General features: G+C 40.6%; 1 protein-coding gene across 6 annotated transcripts in view; it reads left to right on the forward strand.

Moving 5' to 3' along the window:
• Positions 1-15,274, forward strand: part of nhsl2 (NHS-like 2) — a 120,359-nt gene that overhangs the window by 79,483 nt on the left and 25,602 nt on the right. For 5 of the 6 annotated variants that reach the window (XM_008435153.2, XM_017310488.1, XM_017310489.1 and 2 more), the window contains exon 2: positions 1,418-1,660. In XM_008435153.2, coding sequence (XP_008433375.1) covers positions 1,418-1,660 — 243 coding nt within the window. Of the gene's footprint in view, positions 1-1,417; positions 1,661-1,723; positions 1,847-15,274 lie in introns of those variants that run through there. The other variant, XM_017310492.1, reaches the window with a different exon arrangement.

Here is a 15,274-nt window from a genome sequence, read left to right on the forward strand (position 1 = left end):
TGATCAAATAAATATCAGGGTTTTGAGTTTCAATCTGAAAATCATCCAGTTTTTGTTACTTTAATTAATTTGAATATATGGAGGGACCAGATACAGTATCTATAGGTTTGTAAGAACATAAATAAACCCTTATAGAAGACGGTCTCATCTCTCATCAGTGTCTCTGTTAAAGTTACCTTGCTGGTCACTTTAGCTGCGTAACTCTACAAACGTTTTTGTCTAAAATTTTGCTAATGTCAATAAAAAGAAAAAATTGCAATTGCGATATTTAAAAATCATGGAAACCATGACTGAGAGGTTTGGTGTAGCCAGGTACCGATTATCAGAGTAAAAAAAAAACAACAAACAAACAAACAAAAAAAACCATCTTCCTCCTACCACTTCCTGTCCTCTTCATTGTTTCTGCCAGTAGTAACATCCGGCTGTTAATCACGTGACTCGTGTGATTGCGGTTACATCTGTGTCCATACAGTGGAAAAACCTCCTCATTCTAGCGCAACAACATTTTATCGAAAAACTTAAAAAAAAATTTTTTTAACTGGTTTCCAATTAGCAAATTTATTTTGGAAATTTCAATTTGCGCACTTTTCTCGTTGATGGAAAAGCAGCTAGTGACATGTCAGGCTGTGAGACCGTCAGTGACTGAATGTCTCAGATCGGCTCATTAATTAGAAACGTTGTGTCAGAACCATACATTCCCGTCATGTTTTGGTTTCTTTCTGCTTTGTTTCCCACTCTTGTTTTAATAAACCCCACCATCTCAGTCCTCCTCTCTGCTAGTATCTGATTTCTTCTTCTCCTCCCACTCTTGATCTCCCTTCTCTCCCAGTTCTTAATTTTTTTTTGGCTTTTTATCCTCTCATCCCGCTCTGGCCTGATGTATCCTTCTTCTCATCCCCTCCCTCCGCCTTCTCTCTATCTTCCTCTTAACTCCTTTCCCCGGCTAATTAAGCGATCCTCTCTGATTCCCCTCCAAATCCGTTCTGTACTTTTCTCTCCTCCTCTTCGCATTAATGAAGTTTTTTTTAAAATTATGAATCCTTTTCTTCCTTCCTTCTTTGCTACTTTCTTTCTTTTCCTCTTTCCTAGATCCTTGTTTTCCCTGACAACAGATAATGTTATGTAATCTACGTCTCTGGGTATTAGTTATGCAAATCATGCATTTTTATTTATATGTGTGTTTTTTCTCTCTCCTCTTTTTCCTCTCCACCCCACCCTTCCGCTCCTCATCATCAACTCTTTTCTTCTCCTCTTTGCTCGTTTCCTTCCCACTTTTCCCTACGATGTTCCTGCTCTCCTCTTCATCTCTGTCTTTCCCTTCCTCGTCTCTCCATCCATCTATCACCTCCTCTCACCGTTCCTCCCGCCCTCCTTCTCGTGCCCTCCTCTCCTCCCTCGCGCTCCCTTCCTCCTCCAGCCGCCAGCGGTCTCGAGGCAGAGAGCGGAAGGCGCGGTGGCAGCAACAGCGTCAGCAGCCACGGCGACGGTAACCACAGCAGTAGCGGCGGCGGCAGCATCAGCAGCGGCGGTGGTGGTAGCGCGGCCCATTTCAGGTCTCCATGGCAACAGAGCGTGAACGTGTTCGGCTCGTGGAGCAGGCCGGAGTGTGTCGAGGAGCTGCACCAGCAGGCGCAGCTCAACCTCCAGAGCCTGCTGCAAGGTAAGAACGGACGGACGGATGTAAGAAAAAAAAAAAAAAGGAGGAGAGGCGAGGATGGGCGTGTAGACGGATGGAGTAGGAGTGTGTGTTCTGGGTGTGTGTGTGTGTGCTGTATTTTGAGTGGGTGGGAGAGGCTATGAAGCAGGGACGGATGGCAGAGTGTTTACATGGACTGCGCTGATATGGGTGTGTGACGGCCACCTTGAACATGCTTACGTGTGTGTGTGTGTGTGTATTTGCATGCAGATACGAAGCCTGTGGACGTGTTGTTTTCACCCGTTACCATGTGGTTTTATTGCACCGTAGGGTGTGTGCGTGTGTGCTATCAAAATCACCTTGCAGGCTTGTTTTTAAATCACCCTGCTCTGTGTTAACTAAACACTTGATGGAACTGAGGGGTTGCGTCTCGCTGTGAGAGAAGTTTTCAGCATCGGAAATTATTGTTGTTTTTAATAGGTGGGACATTGAGATTTTGTTATGCACCTCTGATTTTTGTGAGCGTTCAACCTGTGTGTGTGTGTGTGTGTGTGTGTGTGTGTGTGCGTGTGAATGCATATTCACCCTCTTAAAGGACCCAGGCTATCATTTATGATCTCAGGTACCTTTTGTGTTTTTTTCCTCTAGTCCAATTTTAACCAGTTAGTTCTCTCACTTGCTCATTTTTTTTATTGCTCCTGATGTGACTCATGCTCTAGCTGCCTGCCATTATTCTAATTACCGCTGGTTGTTCACTAAATGGACATAAGGGAGGTAAAAAAGAAGGAAAAGGCAATGTGACAACCCTTAACACTTTGGGGAGGCTATAAATGAGAGAGCGAACCCTTTAATTCATCACATGCATCCTTGCTATAGTAAGCTACTTTTAAGAAACGTGGTGTGTGCTGAAATCTGCAGCGAGGTGCGAGGATATAATAAGTAAGACTATAGTGCGTCACTGATGGCTAATTCTGGCCAACCCAAAAAAAGAAACGGCATAAAAGAACAATGTATAACGTCTTCTGCTCGGAGTCTGAAAAAGATCTAACACAACGCCTCCGGCCGCAAACTTCCACATATTTTACATAACAACAACAATAACAAAAGACAGAAACTTTATTCCAGACTCAAACAGACGCACTTAACCACAACCACCCGAAAACAAGATCACAAACAGTTTATTTTGGTTAAATAAATAAAAAGTTCAAAGTGCTTCAGGTCATGAAATCAAAGTACAGTAGCAAGTTGTGAAACAAGCAATAAACATTACATTTGGTCATCATTGAAATCTTCAAATATACTGATCGATGTTCCACAAACTACTAATCAAATTCAAGATCACTTGATTGATCCCAAAGGGAAATTACATGTTTTCAGCATGTCACGACTCTCTACCAGAACATCCTGCAGGGGAAAGTCCAACAGTCAGTGCAGAACTATTGGTTAAAACTTTGGTTATGCAACACGAATGATTCAAAACTCCCCAGAAAGTTTTGAAGGGGCCTATCCAAAATCTGGTCTATAATTCTGTAACGTAACCTTAAGAACGTCGTTCATAGTCACAAATCCTCAAACTTGGCAAATTTGAACCTTTTCTACAGAGTGGAGTTCAGTTTTCTGTTTGCACTCTAGTTATGTCTATCCAACGTTAAAATCTGTTTGACAAATTGGTGACAAAAATGCAGGAACCCTTTTTCACAGCACTGTATTTTTTGTGGTTGTGGTTTGTACTAAAGCGAGAGATCAGAAGCTCGATCGCCTCGATAACTTCAAGAAAAGCACAAGTTTTGCGGCTAAATCTCCAATTTTTGGGAGGCTTTGCGTTTTGCGTTCTCTTGCCTCTCTCGGCTCAGTGAACCCTAAACTTGTCTTAAGAAGAAATATGTTGTGTTTTCAAGCAGCTTCTTCCTCTGACTTCATTATTAAAAACCTCACTGATACTGAAGACGGCTAGCTAGCCCTGACTTTTCTTTCTGAGGTAAGAACTTCCCCACTGTAGAGTGTTGTTGTCCCTGATTTGAAGAATCGGTCTGGCCAGGACTGGCATCATTGTTTCCTCTGGTCTTCAAGGGAAGACGGGTAAAGATGACAATCGATTACTAATGAGTTGCTAAGCTACTGAAACATAAGTTTACTAAAAGTTGTAGAGCAAGTTGCTCCAGTTGCTGAGTTTTCCAGCCGCCTGTTTGTTCGGCACGTTGACGTTTCGGGCTTATCGAGGACGCCGCTGCCTCGTCTCTTGCTGCACATATAAAATGTTGATGAATCCGTCAATGTTGCATCAACATTGCAGAGTGAATGCTTATTTGAATGTGGAAATGCGGTATTAAAATTTCATTCCGTTTCACCTTGTGTGTATGAGCAACACTGAATACAACTCGATTAGGAGCAACGCTGCTCTTCTGCTCGCTCGCGCTCCTCTTTATTGTCTCTAATCAATTGTTTTCCGTTTGATAATAGCTCTCTGAACAGGATGTGTGCAAAGAGAAAGTACTTTTAAAAGTTCTGAAGGAGCGGAAGCCGATTAATTCATAGTGCACATCTGGTCACGTCGCAACCACAAACTTGATTGTGTCCAGTCTGGATTTTATGTGACAAGCCAACACAAAGTGGTGCATAAAGGAGGAAGGAAAACGATGCTTCTTCGCAAAATGTCTCACGAATGAAAATCTTAAAAAGGTGGCCGCATTCGTATTGTTGTATTCTTGAGCCTGTACTTTGGAATCACCCTTCACTACAATCACAGCTGTGCCAACTTTGCTCTGCTTTATGTAGAGACAGACTTATTCACCCACTGTTCCCAACTCAGCTGAAGCTCGACCAGGCTGGATTTGAGCTGGGACTTTGTCTAACGGTTATTTTATTAATCATTAGTTGCAGCCCTGATATCAGAATAGTCGATTAAATAATCTGATAAAACAGTTGGCACATTTTCAGATCTTTCATTTAACCACTAAAGCTTCTATGATAAAATATTGAAAATATGTAAAAAATCGCCGGTAAACGAATTATTCAATTTCTGTATAAAATAAGAAAAGAAACATTTTATTGCCTAAAATGTAATAAGATAGCATTCCTTTAGCTAAATGAATGCTAAAGGAATTTAGCATTCCTTTAGCATTTTTTGCTACAAATGTTCACCGATTACGGGTGAACATTTGTAGCAAAGAAGCTAAAAAAAAAAAGAAAAAAAAAATCAATGCAGTGTAGGGCTGATTTGACTATTTTTTTCAATTGATAACTGGATAGTAAAAGGTGCTTAATGGGAGAATTTTGCAGAATTTGAACCAGGTGAAGATAAAACTACTCTGGTTGAATATATTTACAGACAAAGAATGGTCTTCATCTAAAATGCAAAATGTATGTATTTTTTTGTACAGTTTTGACTTAATTACTACTTGTTTTTTGAATCTGTATATTCCAGTTAGAGATTAATCGATTACCAAATTAGTTGATGGTTATTTCAATAATAGATTAATCATGATTAATCATGAGTCATTGTTTCAGTAAAAAAAATTTTAAAGGGGTGTGCATAAGACTGACATGACACTGTCATAAACGTGACATAACACATGTCATGAACATAAAGAAGTCTTTATGAATGTTTATGACATTTGCCATGAAGTGTCATTCGGTAAATAATGACACTTTTAATGCAAAGTTGCTCTAAAAATTGCTTTGAAAGTCTATTAAAAATGCCAACTTTCCATTAAATTATCAGAATTTACAAAATCATGCAAAGTTGGCATTTATCAAAACTGGCATTTTTTGCAAAATTGCATTAAGCGGAAAAGACGGAGAAGACGACAGGATGATGGCCCTGCATGCTCTGTAATGACATATCAACAAACTTATTCACATGTGATTTTAATTGTGTTAACGGGATCAGCGCAATCGCAAAATTGTCTTTTTCCGACATTAGCGGAACATCAACAACGTTTTGCGGACATTTGTAATGGAAACACAGCTTCTGTTTCGTCCTCTCCGTACCTCCATGCCAGTTTGTCTGGATTACTTGGTTTGCAGCTGAACCACACTCATTCCAGTTTCAGACAATGGGTCGACTGGCTGAGAATTGAAAAGTGAGCTGGTCTGAATTAAAGTCAAGACCTGGATCTAGTTTGGGAGTTGAAGGTTGACTTGACACAGGCTGAACTTGAAGGAAGCCTCCTCAAAAATATCACAGCTGAAAGTGAGTGGCAGAAGAATGAATATTCTTCAAAACAGAATATTTATTGGGGTTTCCTACAATTTAAGGTCACTTTAGGTTAACCCAGAGCTTTTCAAAGTGGAGGGGTGGACAAAATTAAATAAAAAATGTTCATCACATTGTTTTCAATCATAAAATCTAATCTCTTCTTCAATCAATATTGTAGAATATGGGGTAGAAAATCTTATTAAAATGTTATTTGCCTCTCTCATCTTTCTGATTGGATGCCAGGCAAATTCACCAAGTTGCTTTGCTCCTCAAGCTAGCTTAGCGTAGCCAGCTAACATCAGAAGGTATGAGGCAGCATTTATGCTAAACAAATATGATTATTGTAGAGACAACAAAAGTTGATGATTTTTCCCGTACTTCGTAGCATTGTCTGTACTAATGAAGCTAATCCTGTTTCGGTTTGGGAAAGTTTGGGAACCCCTAGCTTTACCTAAAACAGGATACCATCGGATTGATATGCGTGTCTCCTCTCTTAGCATCATATCTATAACATAATTTTTGTACATTTAAAACGCTGCGGCTGCAAATCCGTCGAGTAATTTCACCCTGAGAACAACGAAGCGACGCGACTCTTACACTTGCCCCGAATCTTACAGTTTGTTTCACATCCACATGACGATAAGTTGTTCGGAAATCCCTTAAAAGCAGACGCAGTGAATTATTAATGCCTCCTTTGAACCACATGTTGTGTTTTAGGAACGATAGCTCTGCAGCCTTTCAGGTATTTGTACTCACGTTCTTTAGGAACACAGAACTGATGAAAAATGAGGCATTCTGGGAGCTCAGACGTTCCCACATCATCATTTGACCGCTTTCTGATTATTAAGATTTCAGGTGTGATTTGCTTCTGTTTGATTTGTTCCATGCAAAGTTACAGCTACTCCATCTTACATCTCTGTCTGCCTCCTTTTTTCTATCCATCCCCTTTGCCTTTTTTTTTAAAATGTTCTTTTCTCTCTCTGTGTGTGTGTGTGTTTATGTGTGTATTACGCCCGGTATTGTCTGACACAGGCTGGCATCTTGTGTACGATGAAAATAAGATGGATGAAAACACTCGTGGGTGGACAGCATCAATGGTCGCGCAGAACATGCGTGTGTGTGTGACCATTCATCACTTCTCCGTCGCTCGGCGTTCCTTTCACTCCCTGCCGTGTGTGCGCGCGCGCGCGCGTGTGTGTGTGCGCGCGCGTGCGTGTCAGTATTGTGTAAGTTTCAGTACGTCTCCCCGCTTCGCGCGTCCGTCTGTTTGGGCATCTGTTATATAACACGGAGGCGAACCAGCTGTGGTTTCCCTGGCCGCCCTCGCCCTCGCTCTCCCGCTGGCCTTCGCTCCATAAAATATTCAACACTCTTCTTCTGCCCTCCATATTTATGAAGCCGGCCGTCTACCTCTGGTGTTGGGCGGATTGAGATCCTCGTGGCCGGAAAGATTTATGCAAGATTTATTTTACTTGTCGCCGCGGAGCGTGCGCGCGCGCGACAGTGATACTCCTGGTCATCGGCCGCCCGCCTCGCTAAGCATTAGCATACGAAGCATTAGCATACCGGGGCGTGTTCTTAAAGGACAAACAGTATTTGGTGTCTCTTTCATCCTCGATCGGATTCATCCTCTGCACTACTTTACGATTTATGATCGGTTTGATTAAATGAGTTCCTAATGGATTTTTTGAAACTTTGGAAATTAAGGAAATTTATTTCTCATTGTCAATAATTGCTATCAGACTGAGTTGCTAAAATCGCAGCAAGAAATACACGACACGACTTGAACAACTTATCATGATATGAGCATGTGACGTCAGTCGATAACCAATGATTATTGATTAGTTTAAAATATTTGACATGCAGCCAAGATGGTGGTGTGACCTTTCCTGTTTTATCCACAATTTTCACTCCACGCCGTTGTAATTTTTTTTATTCTTCAGTAGTTACCAAGCACAGTAGTGAAACCTGAAACTGCTGCTGCCGAGTTACTCAACAGCCTGTCGCTAGGTAACCAAAGAGAGAGTGAGTGAGTTGCTAGGAAACCAAAGAGTGAGTGAGTTAGTTGATTCTACCAACCTTCAGCTGATCGTGAGAGGTTGAGCAGCTAAGCCTTTCCTCTGCCTACATATCCCAGAATGCTGTGCGGTTCTGGATCGGAGTTCAGTGAATATTCTACATATTGAATATTCTATCAGACATATTTTCTACCGATATAGATCACTTGTTTATCGTGATATTGATTTATTCTCCACCCATTGAATGCACTGATCAAGTTTTTTTTTTTTTTTGGCCAATATTTGAGGATAGGTTTTTATAAATCTATTTAGACTATTCTGATTTCTCTTTGTTCACTAAATCTTTATTCCTAGCCTCTGGTATTCATTAATTGTTTATATGAAGATGAGAAATAATATCCTCAGCGGCTGCCGTTATTTTTCAATGTAAAAAATGTAAACGTTTTTTGTTTTTCTCTACTGCACAAAAAAAAGCTATCTTGTAGAAAAGGCAGCACTAGTTTATCATAAATATAAGGATATTATTACCTGTGACCGGACTGGAACCAGAAGACCCGACTCAGAATATAATTCAGCCACAGACATTAGCAGGTTCATTTCAACTTTTTGGCGAGACCAGACGGGAAGAATTTAGAAAATTCAGACATCCTGCAATTAATCCCGACTCAGATCTCCTTTAAAATGCGTCTCAGGCCTAATCCATTCACCACCACCCAACCACATCTGAGCCCCTCTTGCTGGAATTGAAGAAAAGAACAAAAACTTTTCATAAAGGCATATTTAGGTCGTTGTAGAAGCAAGTTAATTCACTTGTTGTTGTGAGTATTTTAACCGACTAAACATGGTGCCCAATGTGGTTTTCGTTAATCTACATTTGTCACCAAGTGTTCTTGCTTTGCTGCCTGGACTTCAAAGCTGGTACAGTGATGACAGATGAACTCTCCGACTCAGATTTACAAAAACATATCGCTGCTAAAAGCTTCTCCTTCGTCAGCACTATCCGTTTTCCAAGACATATACAACGGCTGCATCTTAATTGCATTTATCAAGTCTCCACGACCATTAATCACCAGATGTTTAAGTTTACCCTTTGGATTAATAGTCCACTTTTCATTCCTTACGTCTCTCTGTCTTTGCAGCCAGACAGGGTTCCTGCTTCGTAGCGCTGCGATGAATCATGAGGAAAAGCTTAAATATTCATATTTGTTTCTTCTCCTCTGCACTTTGCATATTTTATAAGTCTTTCTTCAGGTGGCTTTTATTCAATTCTACATTTCAGTGGAGTTATTTCACCGTGTTGGTGTAATTTTTGCTTTACTTGTGCGTGATACAATAAACTAAAAATGAATGGTGAAGCTTGTGGTGAATCTGCTTAATTTGACAGCAGAAGTCTTGATCGGTTAGGTCGATGCCTCGGATGCTTTTATCACACTACGCTGCTTTGATTTCATAATTTGTTGTAATGAATTATTCCGGTTCTCAGACAGATGAAAGGGAAGACAAATTAAGTCTTATTTGGCTGGCACGCACGCAACAGACTGCGGGATGCAACGGGTTAACGCAAACAGCAAGCGGTGGTGGTGCTCAGATTCAGCACCTCTGTTTCAGAGGAGTTGGTGAATTTTCAACTGATCCCAGTTATCAAGCTGATCCGTCAAGTTCAGTTTGTTAGGAATAAAGTTTTCTAATCTAAGGAAACCCAGCAGATGGCACTGAGTCACTTTCTGCGCCTCCACTGACCATAAAATTGAGCGAATTGGAATAAATTCGCTCAATTTTGAAAAAAATGTCAGTTTTCGACGAAGAGTTTTTGAGATGATGAGATTGTTGAAATTAACATTTTTCACAGAACTGCAATGGAAAAACTTTTTTTCCCACATCTTGCAGGTCATGTGACCAATAACCAGATGTTAGTGCTGGCGGAAAAAACGAAGAAGAAATCATTAAGTGACAGTACGATGATGGTGCAACGTGACTTACCGCGTGGACAAACTTATTTATGTGTGACTTTCATTGTGTGTCTTATGTAATGGAAACACAGCAATTGCAAAATTGTGTTGTTGTTTTTTTTTCTACGTTTGCAGAATATTTACAAAGTTTTGCACACAATTTTAATAGAAACGCAGATCCTCCTGAAGGACAGTAAATTATATTTGCGAGAGTGACAAGAAAAACTTCTCTTTAGTGGAGATAATCCTCTGGAAACTCAGTAAAACAATAATGTATGTATTTTTTTTATTCAGTATTATTTAGTTCTATATGGGACCAGCAGAAAAAAGCTGGTTTTTCCCTAAATTAGAAATGATAAAGCGCTGCATTAAAATTTCATGTGACATAAAGCAATTTTGTCCATTGAGCAGTGCTTATATTTTCCGCGTTTTCATATTGAAGCGATTAAAGCCATACTGATCAGAAGATAAAAAGAAAATCTAAGCATTAATGTTTTCTTTTTTTAAATAAGAGGAGTGTATTTGGAAAGATAAAGGAGTTTCTCCCCCCGTTTTTCTGCGTCTCGGTCTCTAAAATGACAAGCATAACGAGTCATTTGCTAATTTAAAGCCGCACTAGTTTGAGATGTGTGCACTAATAGTTTTGCTTTGAAGCAAACAGAAAGCCTTATATTTGTAACTCATTATTTATTAGTGCACAACATAAAGGGAAAAACCTTTTTTTGTGTAGATTAGAGTCTAAGTCTTGGAACTGAACAAAATATTTTGTTTGGTATTTAACGTTAAGAGGTCAATAAAATGAATCTTTTATCTGAGCTCGTCTTTTATGACTGTGATTCCTTAACTTTGCAGATCTATCAGGGTCTGGTCCTTACTTGGCCTCTTTCCACTTCCATATGCGCTTCTAAATCAAATGTATCCAGTTGATTTCAAACCAGTCATGTCTGGTTTTTTGACGTTGGTAAGAGACGTGTGTCATGATTCCGCACCAGAAAATGCCAGACGCGGTAAATCAGGACGTAAACATCGTCTGGAAATTATGATTTTGAACTTATGAAAGAAGTTTGTGTCACTGAAGTGCATCTCATCACAATCCCACCACTTCACATCTTAAGCAGATTTTCCTACAGTACGCTGCGGTGTGACGTCGCTTTCAGGACCATTCATTGGTAGTATGAACGACCATGCAGAAAAAAAAAAAATCAGATTTCAGGTAACAATCTTAAGTGAGCATCAAGACCTGCTTGTGACACCAAATGCAAGAGAAGCATTTCTCCTCTGCTCTTATCTTCTGATTTAGCAGAGCCTGATTGTGTTGGTTCATCTCTACATAAAAAGCAGGGAGAAAGTAGCTGAGAAGTTTTGGGAAAGCTTCCAGTAGGTTCCAGGAAAGCAGACACTTACTTTACGGAAAGTCTTTGGCTTATTTAAAGACACAGCACTCCAGGTTTTGGGAGACAACAGTGCAAGTTCACTAGAAGTACCCAATAAAAATTCTTGAAACTACCCTTTAAAAACCAAGAAATTACCCAATAAGTTGCGGTAGAGTAATGAACCACACGAGTTTTCCAAATGTACCTCGTTAGCGCCATGGAAGCAATCGGGAAGTTCATGAAAGTAAGCAAGACGTCCTTGGAATGTCCTCTAATGGATCCTGTTGTACCTTTCAATAATTAATTGGAAGCTTGACAAAAAGTAATTACTCAGGTCCTAAAAAGTTCTCTGTACGTTTCAGGAAAGGCCTCTGTGCTTTGTATACAAATACTTGTTAAAAGTTCCCAGGGTAACCCAGACAGTTTGGGAAAGTACATGGTAGGTTTGGGAGAACATCGTCTAAGTTCAAGAAACGATGTACTGTGTGCTTGCAGTGCTTTCCTGTTCCACACGGTTTAGACTAATTGAAGAGGAAGATTTCAGTTGGTTTTTTGTTTAATTGTGTCAAACTTTACAACACTTTGAGAAGTAAAATGAAAGCCCGAAGACGCAGCTGAAAATTTTGCCAAATCCTCTCACTTTACCTGATTTCACTTCAGACTGAATGCTAGTCCAACACGTACATGTAGGATCCATTTTTCAATTACTAAATTAAAAAACTAAATATGTTTGAGTTTGATTTTAAAAAAAGAGACAATTTCACTCTTAAAAACTGATCACCTCACACACACGCACACCCCCTCATAAAAACTTATTTATTTCTTATTTTCTCCTCCAATTGTGGACAACGATTCTAATCTGGACTTCCTCAGGCCATTACTATCCTGATAGTTAAGTCACAACCCTGCTTACAGTTTCATTTAGCCGACACAAACTAGGTCGCTAACTGCCAACTACGTCCTACTGGGTCACAAACCTCCTTTATTTTTTTTTTCCTTGGGACACGCACGCTTTCAAACACTGGCCCTTTTTCCTGTAATGGATTGATCAGTTGTGCGTGCTAAATCCCAAGGACGCAGACATGACATGAATGTTAGTGCATGCAAACACACTTGCACATGCATGGCATCAGGCGAGCAGGCTACTAGACAAACAACCTCTCTCTCTCTCTCTCTCTCTCCGTCTCTTGCCCCTCCATAAACCCCCGCTTCCCCTGGCGGTGGTGAAAGAGGGGTATTGTTAATAATTCCCCAATCTGTCTTCCAAGGGGAAAGAAGAAAGGATGACCCAAATTTGACATGACCGGGGTGCAATATTGTCAACGTTGGCTGGGGGTTTATCTTTGAGTGGCTAAACAAGCAAGAAAATGTTTTTATTTATTTATTTTTACCCATAGTCGTGAGGCCTATGAGTTGCGTAGGTCATTAAACTTAAAAAAAAAAAAAAGAAAATCATTGACTAAATGAAACTTTAGCACAAACCAGTTTGGTAATGCATGAACACCTGAAGATACTCTAAGTCACACAATGCACAGGTTAGTAATGCATGACCGCTTGGCTCGCTTTTCTGGTCTACGGAAAAGGGGGTGGGGTAGGCCATTCTTAAACCCTCTGTGTGTGTGTGTGTGTGGGTGTGTGTGTGTGTGTGTGTGTGTGTGTGTGTGTGTGTGTGTGCGTGTGTGTGCGTGTGTGTGTGGGGGGGTGCACCAGTGGGAGTGACCGGCATACCTTTACACCCCAAACACCAATAGGATCCCTCCTCCTCCCCCTTCCTCCCTGGTTTTCCCACCACAGTAGCCCGCAGTCATTTAGCAGAGCTGCACTCAGTGGACCCTGGCTGCTATCTGCAGCGTGGATCTATGTCTGTTTACCTTCCCTCTCCCTCCGCTTTAAACGCTGCCGTCTTCAAGACCCCGTCTCCTCACGGTCGACGCGCACACCACGGCGGGTGGCTGTCTGCAAACTTTAACCTTAAACGGTGGACCACGCGTCGGCGCTGGAAGAGAGATTCTGCGGTGCTTTTAGTGAAACCTGGAGTTTTTTTTTTATGTAAGTAAAAGTTGCAATGCCTTCAAAGAGAAATCAATCAGTCAATGAGTGACACGTCAGTTTCTTATTGGTAAAGGTCTGTGTTACATTCCTGATTCAATGAATTACTGTGTCAGTATGCTGAAATACCCAAATTGTCTTGGCTTGTTTCCCCCTAACCCTTTTCGTTGTCATCATTTTTTGTTCATATTGTGAGATGAAAGAATGTCTTTAAGCATTCAGTGTTGCTCATTAGTGTGGCTTATTTTGTAACTTTGTGTTGGGTTATGGTTTACAAATATCTTGTTTACTGAAATGGCCTTAGTTTTATAGACAAGTGGTGATTAATATTCTTGAAGAGTTTTAGGAACCGCTTTGTTTCTTTTTCACTCCAAACCTTCACATTGTGCCAAGACGCTTCCATGTCCTTAATGAAATCCATGTCCACTAAACGAAACATTTAAGTAACGCACTTCGATTTATCGGACTAGTCTATAGTGAAATTGTCTATATTGACACTTTTTTAGTAGAACAATCCATCTGAATGAATCTTTACTGCTTTAATCCACTCATCGTCAATAAGTAGCAGCCATGAATGCAGCTAAGCAGCTTTTGGACGGGACTTATTACCATTAGCCAGCTGTCAAGACACTTACTCAGACACCCAGTGGGTTTGCATTCATGAACATCGGGGTATGAAGTGAAAACTGCAAACAGTAGGTGTTGAAGAAAGGAAGTAATGTGGTGTTGTAATATTTGGACTCTTCTGACATGAATCCATTCAACCATTTTTATGCCTTCTTAGAGGTGATCCGGGTCACTGGAGTGGCTGGAGCGTATCCCAGCAGGCATTGGGTTGAGAGGCAGGACACACCATCTAAAAGTCACCATCAGTCCATACAGAGACGCAGAAGACAGACAACTACGCACACATACACTCGATTACAACAAGAGCTGTAGATTTGCTTAATGGAAACACACCAATTTGAAAAAAAAAATCATGTTTTTTAATAAAACGTCTTTGGTTTTTCAGCTGCTTAGATATTTATAATAGATTTATTTCGCAAAACTGCATCACACAAATTACGTGACTAGCAACCGGATGTTACTGACAAAAACCGGAAAGACTATGACAGGAAGAAGTAGAAGGATGATGGTTTGGTTTTATTTTTTTGGACAACGAGGTGCTGGCTCCACCAGAGTTCTCACAGTTCATAAAACGTGTGTCACTACAACGTGTTGAATCTCTTCTGTAAAATCGACTATAATTTCCACTAAACGGCTCAAACGTAACCACTCTCAAGTATAAGGGTTTTGTTGCTCCAACGCCTGAATAAGGCACCAATGTCTCCTCTGCAATTGTAAACCTGTTTTTTTTTTCAACATTAGCAGAATATATACAAAGATTTGCTCACATTTGTATTAGAAACGCATCTACATATAGATTGATGGGTGTAAATTGGCACTCAAAGTTTGTGGCCTTTGTCAGACCTGCAGAAATTGGACTTAATAAAACGTCATGAAGTTGTTCTAGTATTACAAATCCCCATCATCAGTTTTCTGTTTGGTATGCTGTTTAAAGCTTTTTGCTAAACAATCAGATTTTCTTGGCGTCAGACCTGAGTGAGGAAACGAGAGGGAGACATAAAAGTGACGGGATGCTCAAGGGAGCCGTTTCTGCAAATGTCATGTGTTGTGCCTTGATCCTGCATTTTGAATGTTCGCCGTGGCGCTCTGCTACTAACGATTCCTGTTCTGCTCGGCAACGCTCGTTCTGCATTACTCTGACCTTACGGTCTGGGGAGCCAGAGCCCTCGGATTGGCAGGTCACAATAAAAATACTTATATTTCAGCTACCTCTGAATGCGGTCTGGGGTTTTATTCGTTTTAATTCTGGTGTCATGACTTTCTGAAATCCATCTGGAACATTGTGGGTAGGCCTAAAGCTGATTTTGGCACTCTGAGCAAAAGCCTCGGGGAACAAAAAGAAGGTGCTCTCGCTCACGTCCGACTGCGAGATTATTTTTACCTCTTCCAGACCTGGGCACACTCTGCCAGTAGCTTTGTTCCTC

The sequence above is a fragment of the Poecilia reticulata genome, linkage group LG18 (assembly GCF_000633615.1).
Source record: "Poecilia reticulata strain Guanapo linkage group LG18, Guppy_female_1.0+MT, whole genome shotgun sequence".
NCBI lineage: Eukaryota > Metazoa > Chordata > Actinopteri > Cyprinodontiformes > Poeciliidae > Poecilia > Poecilia reticulata.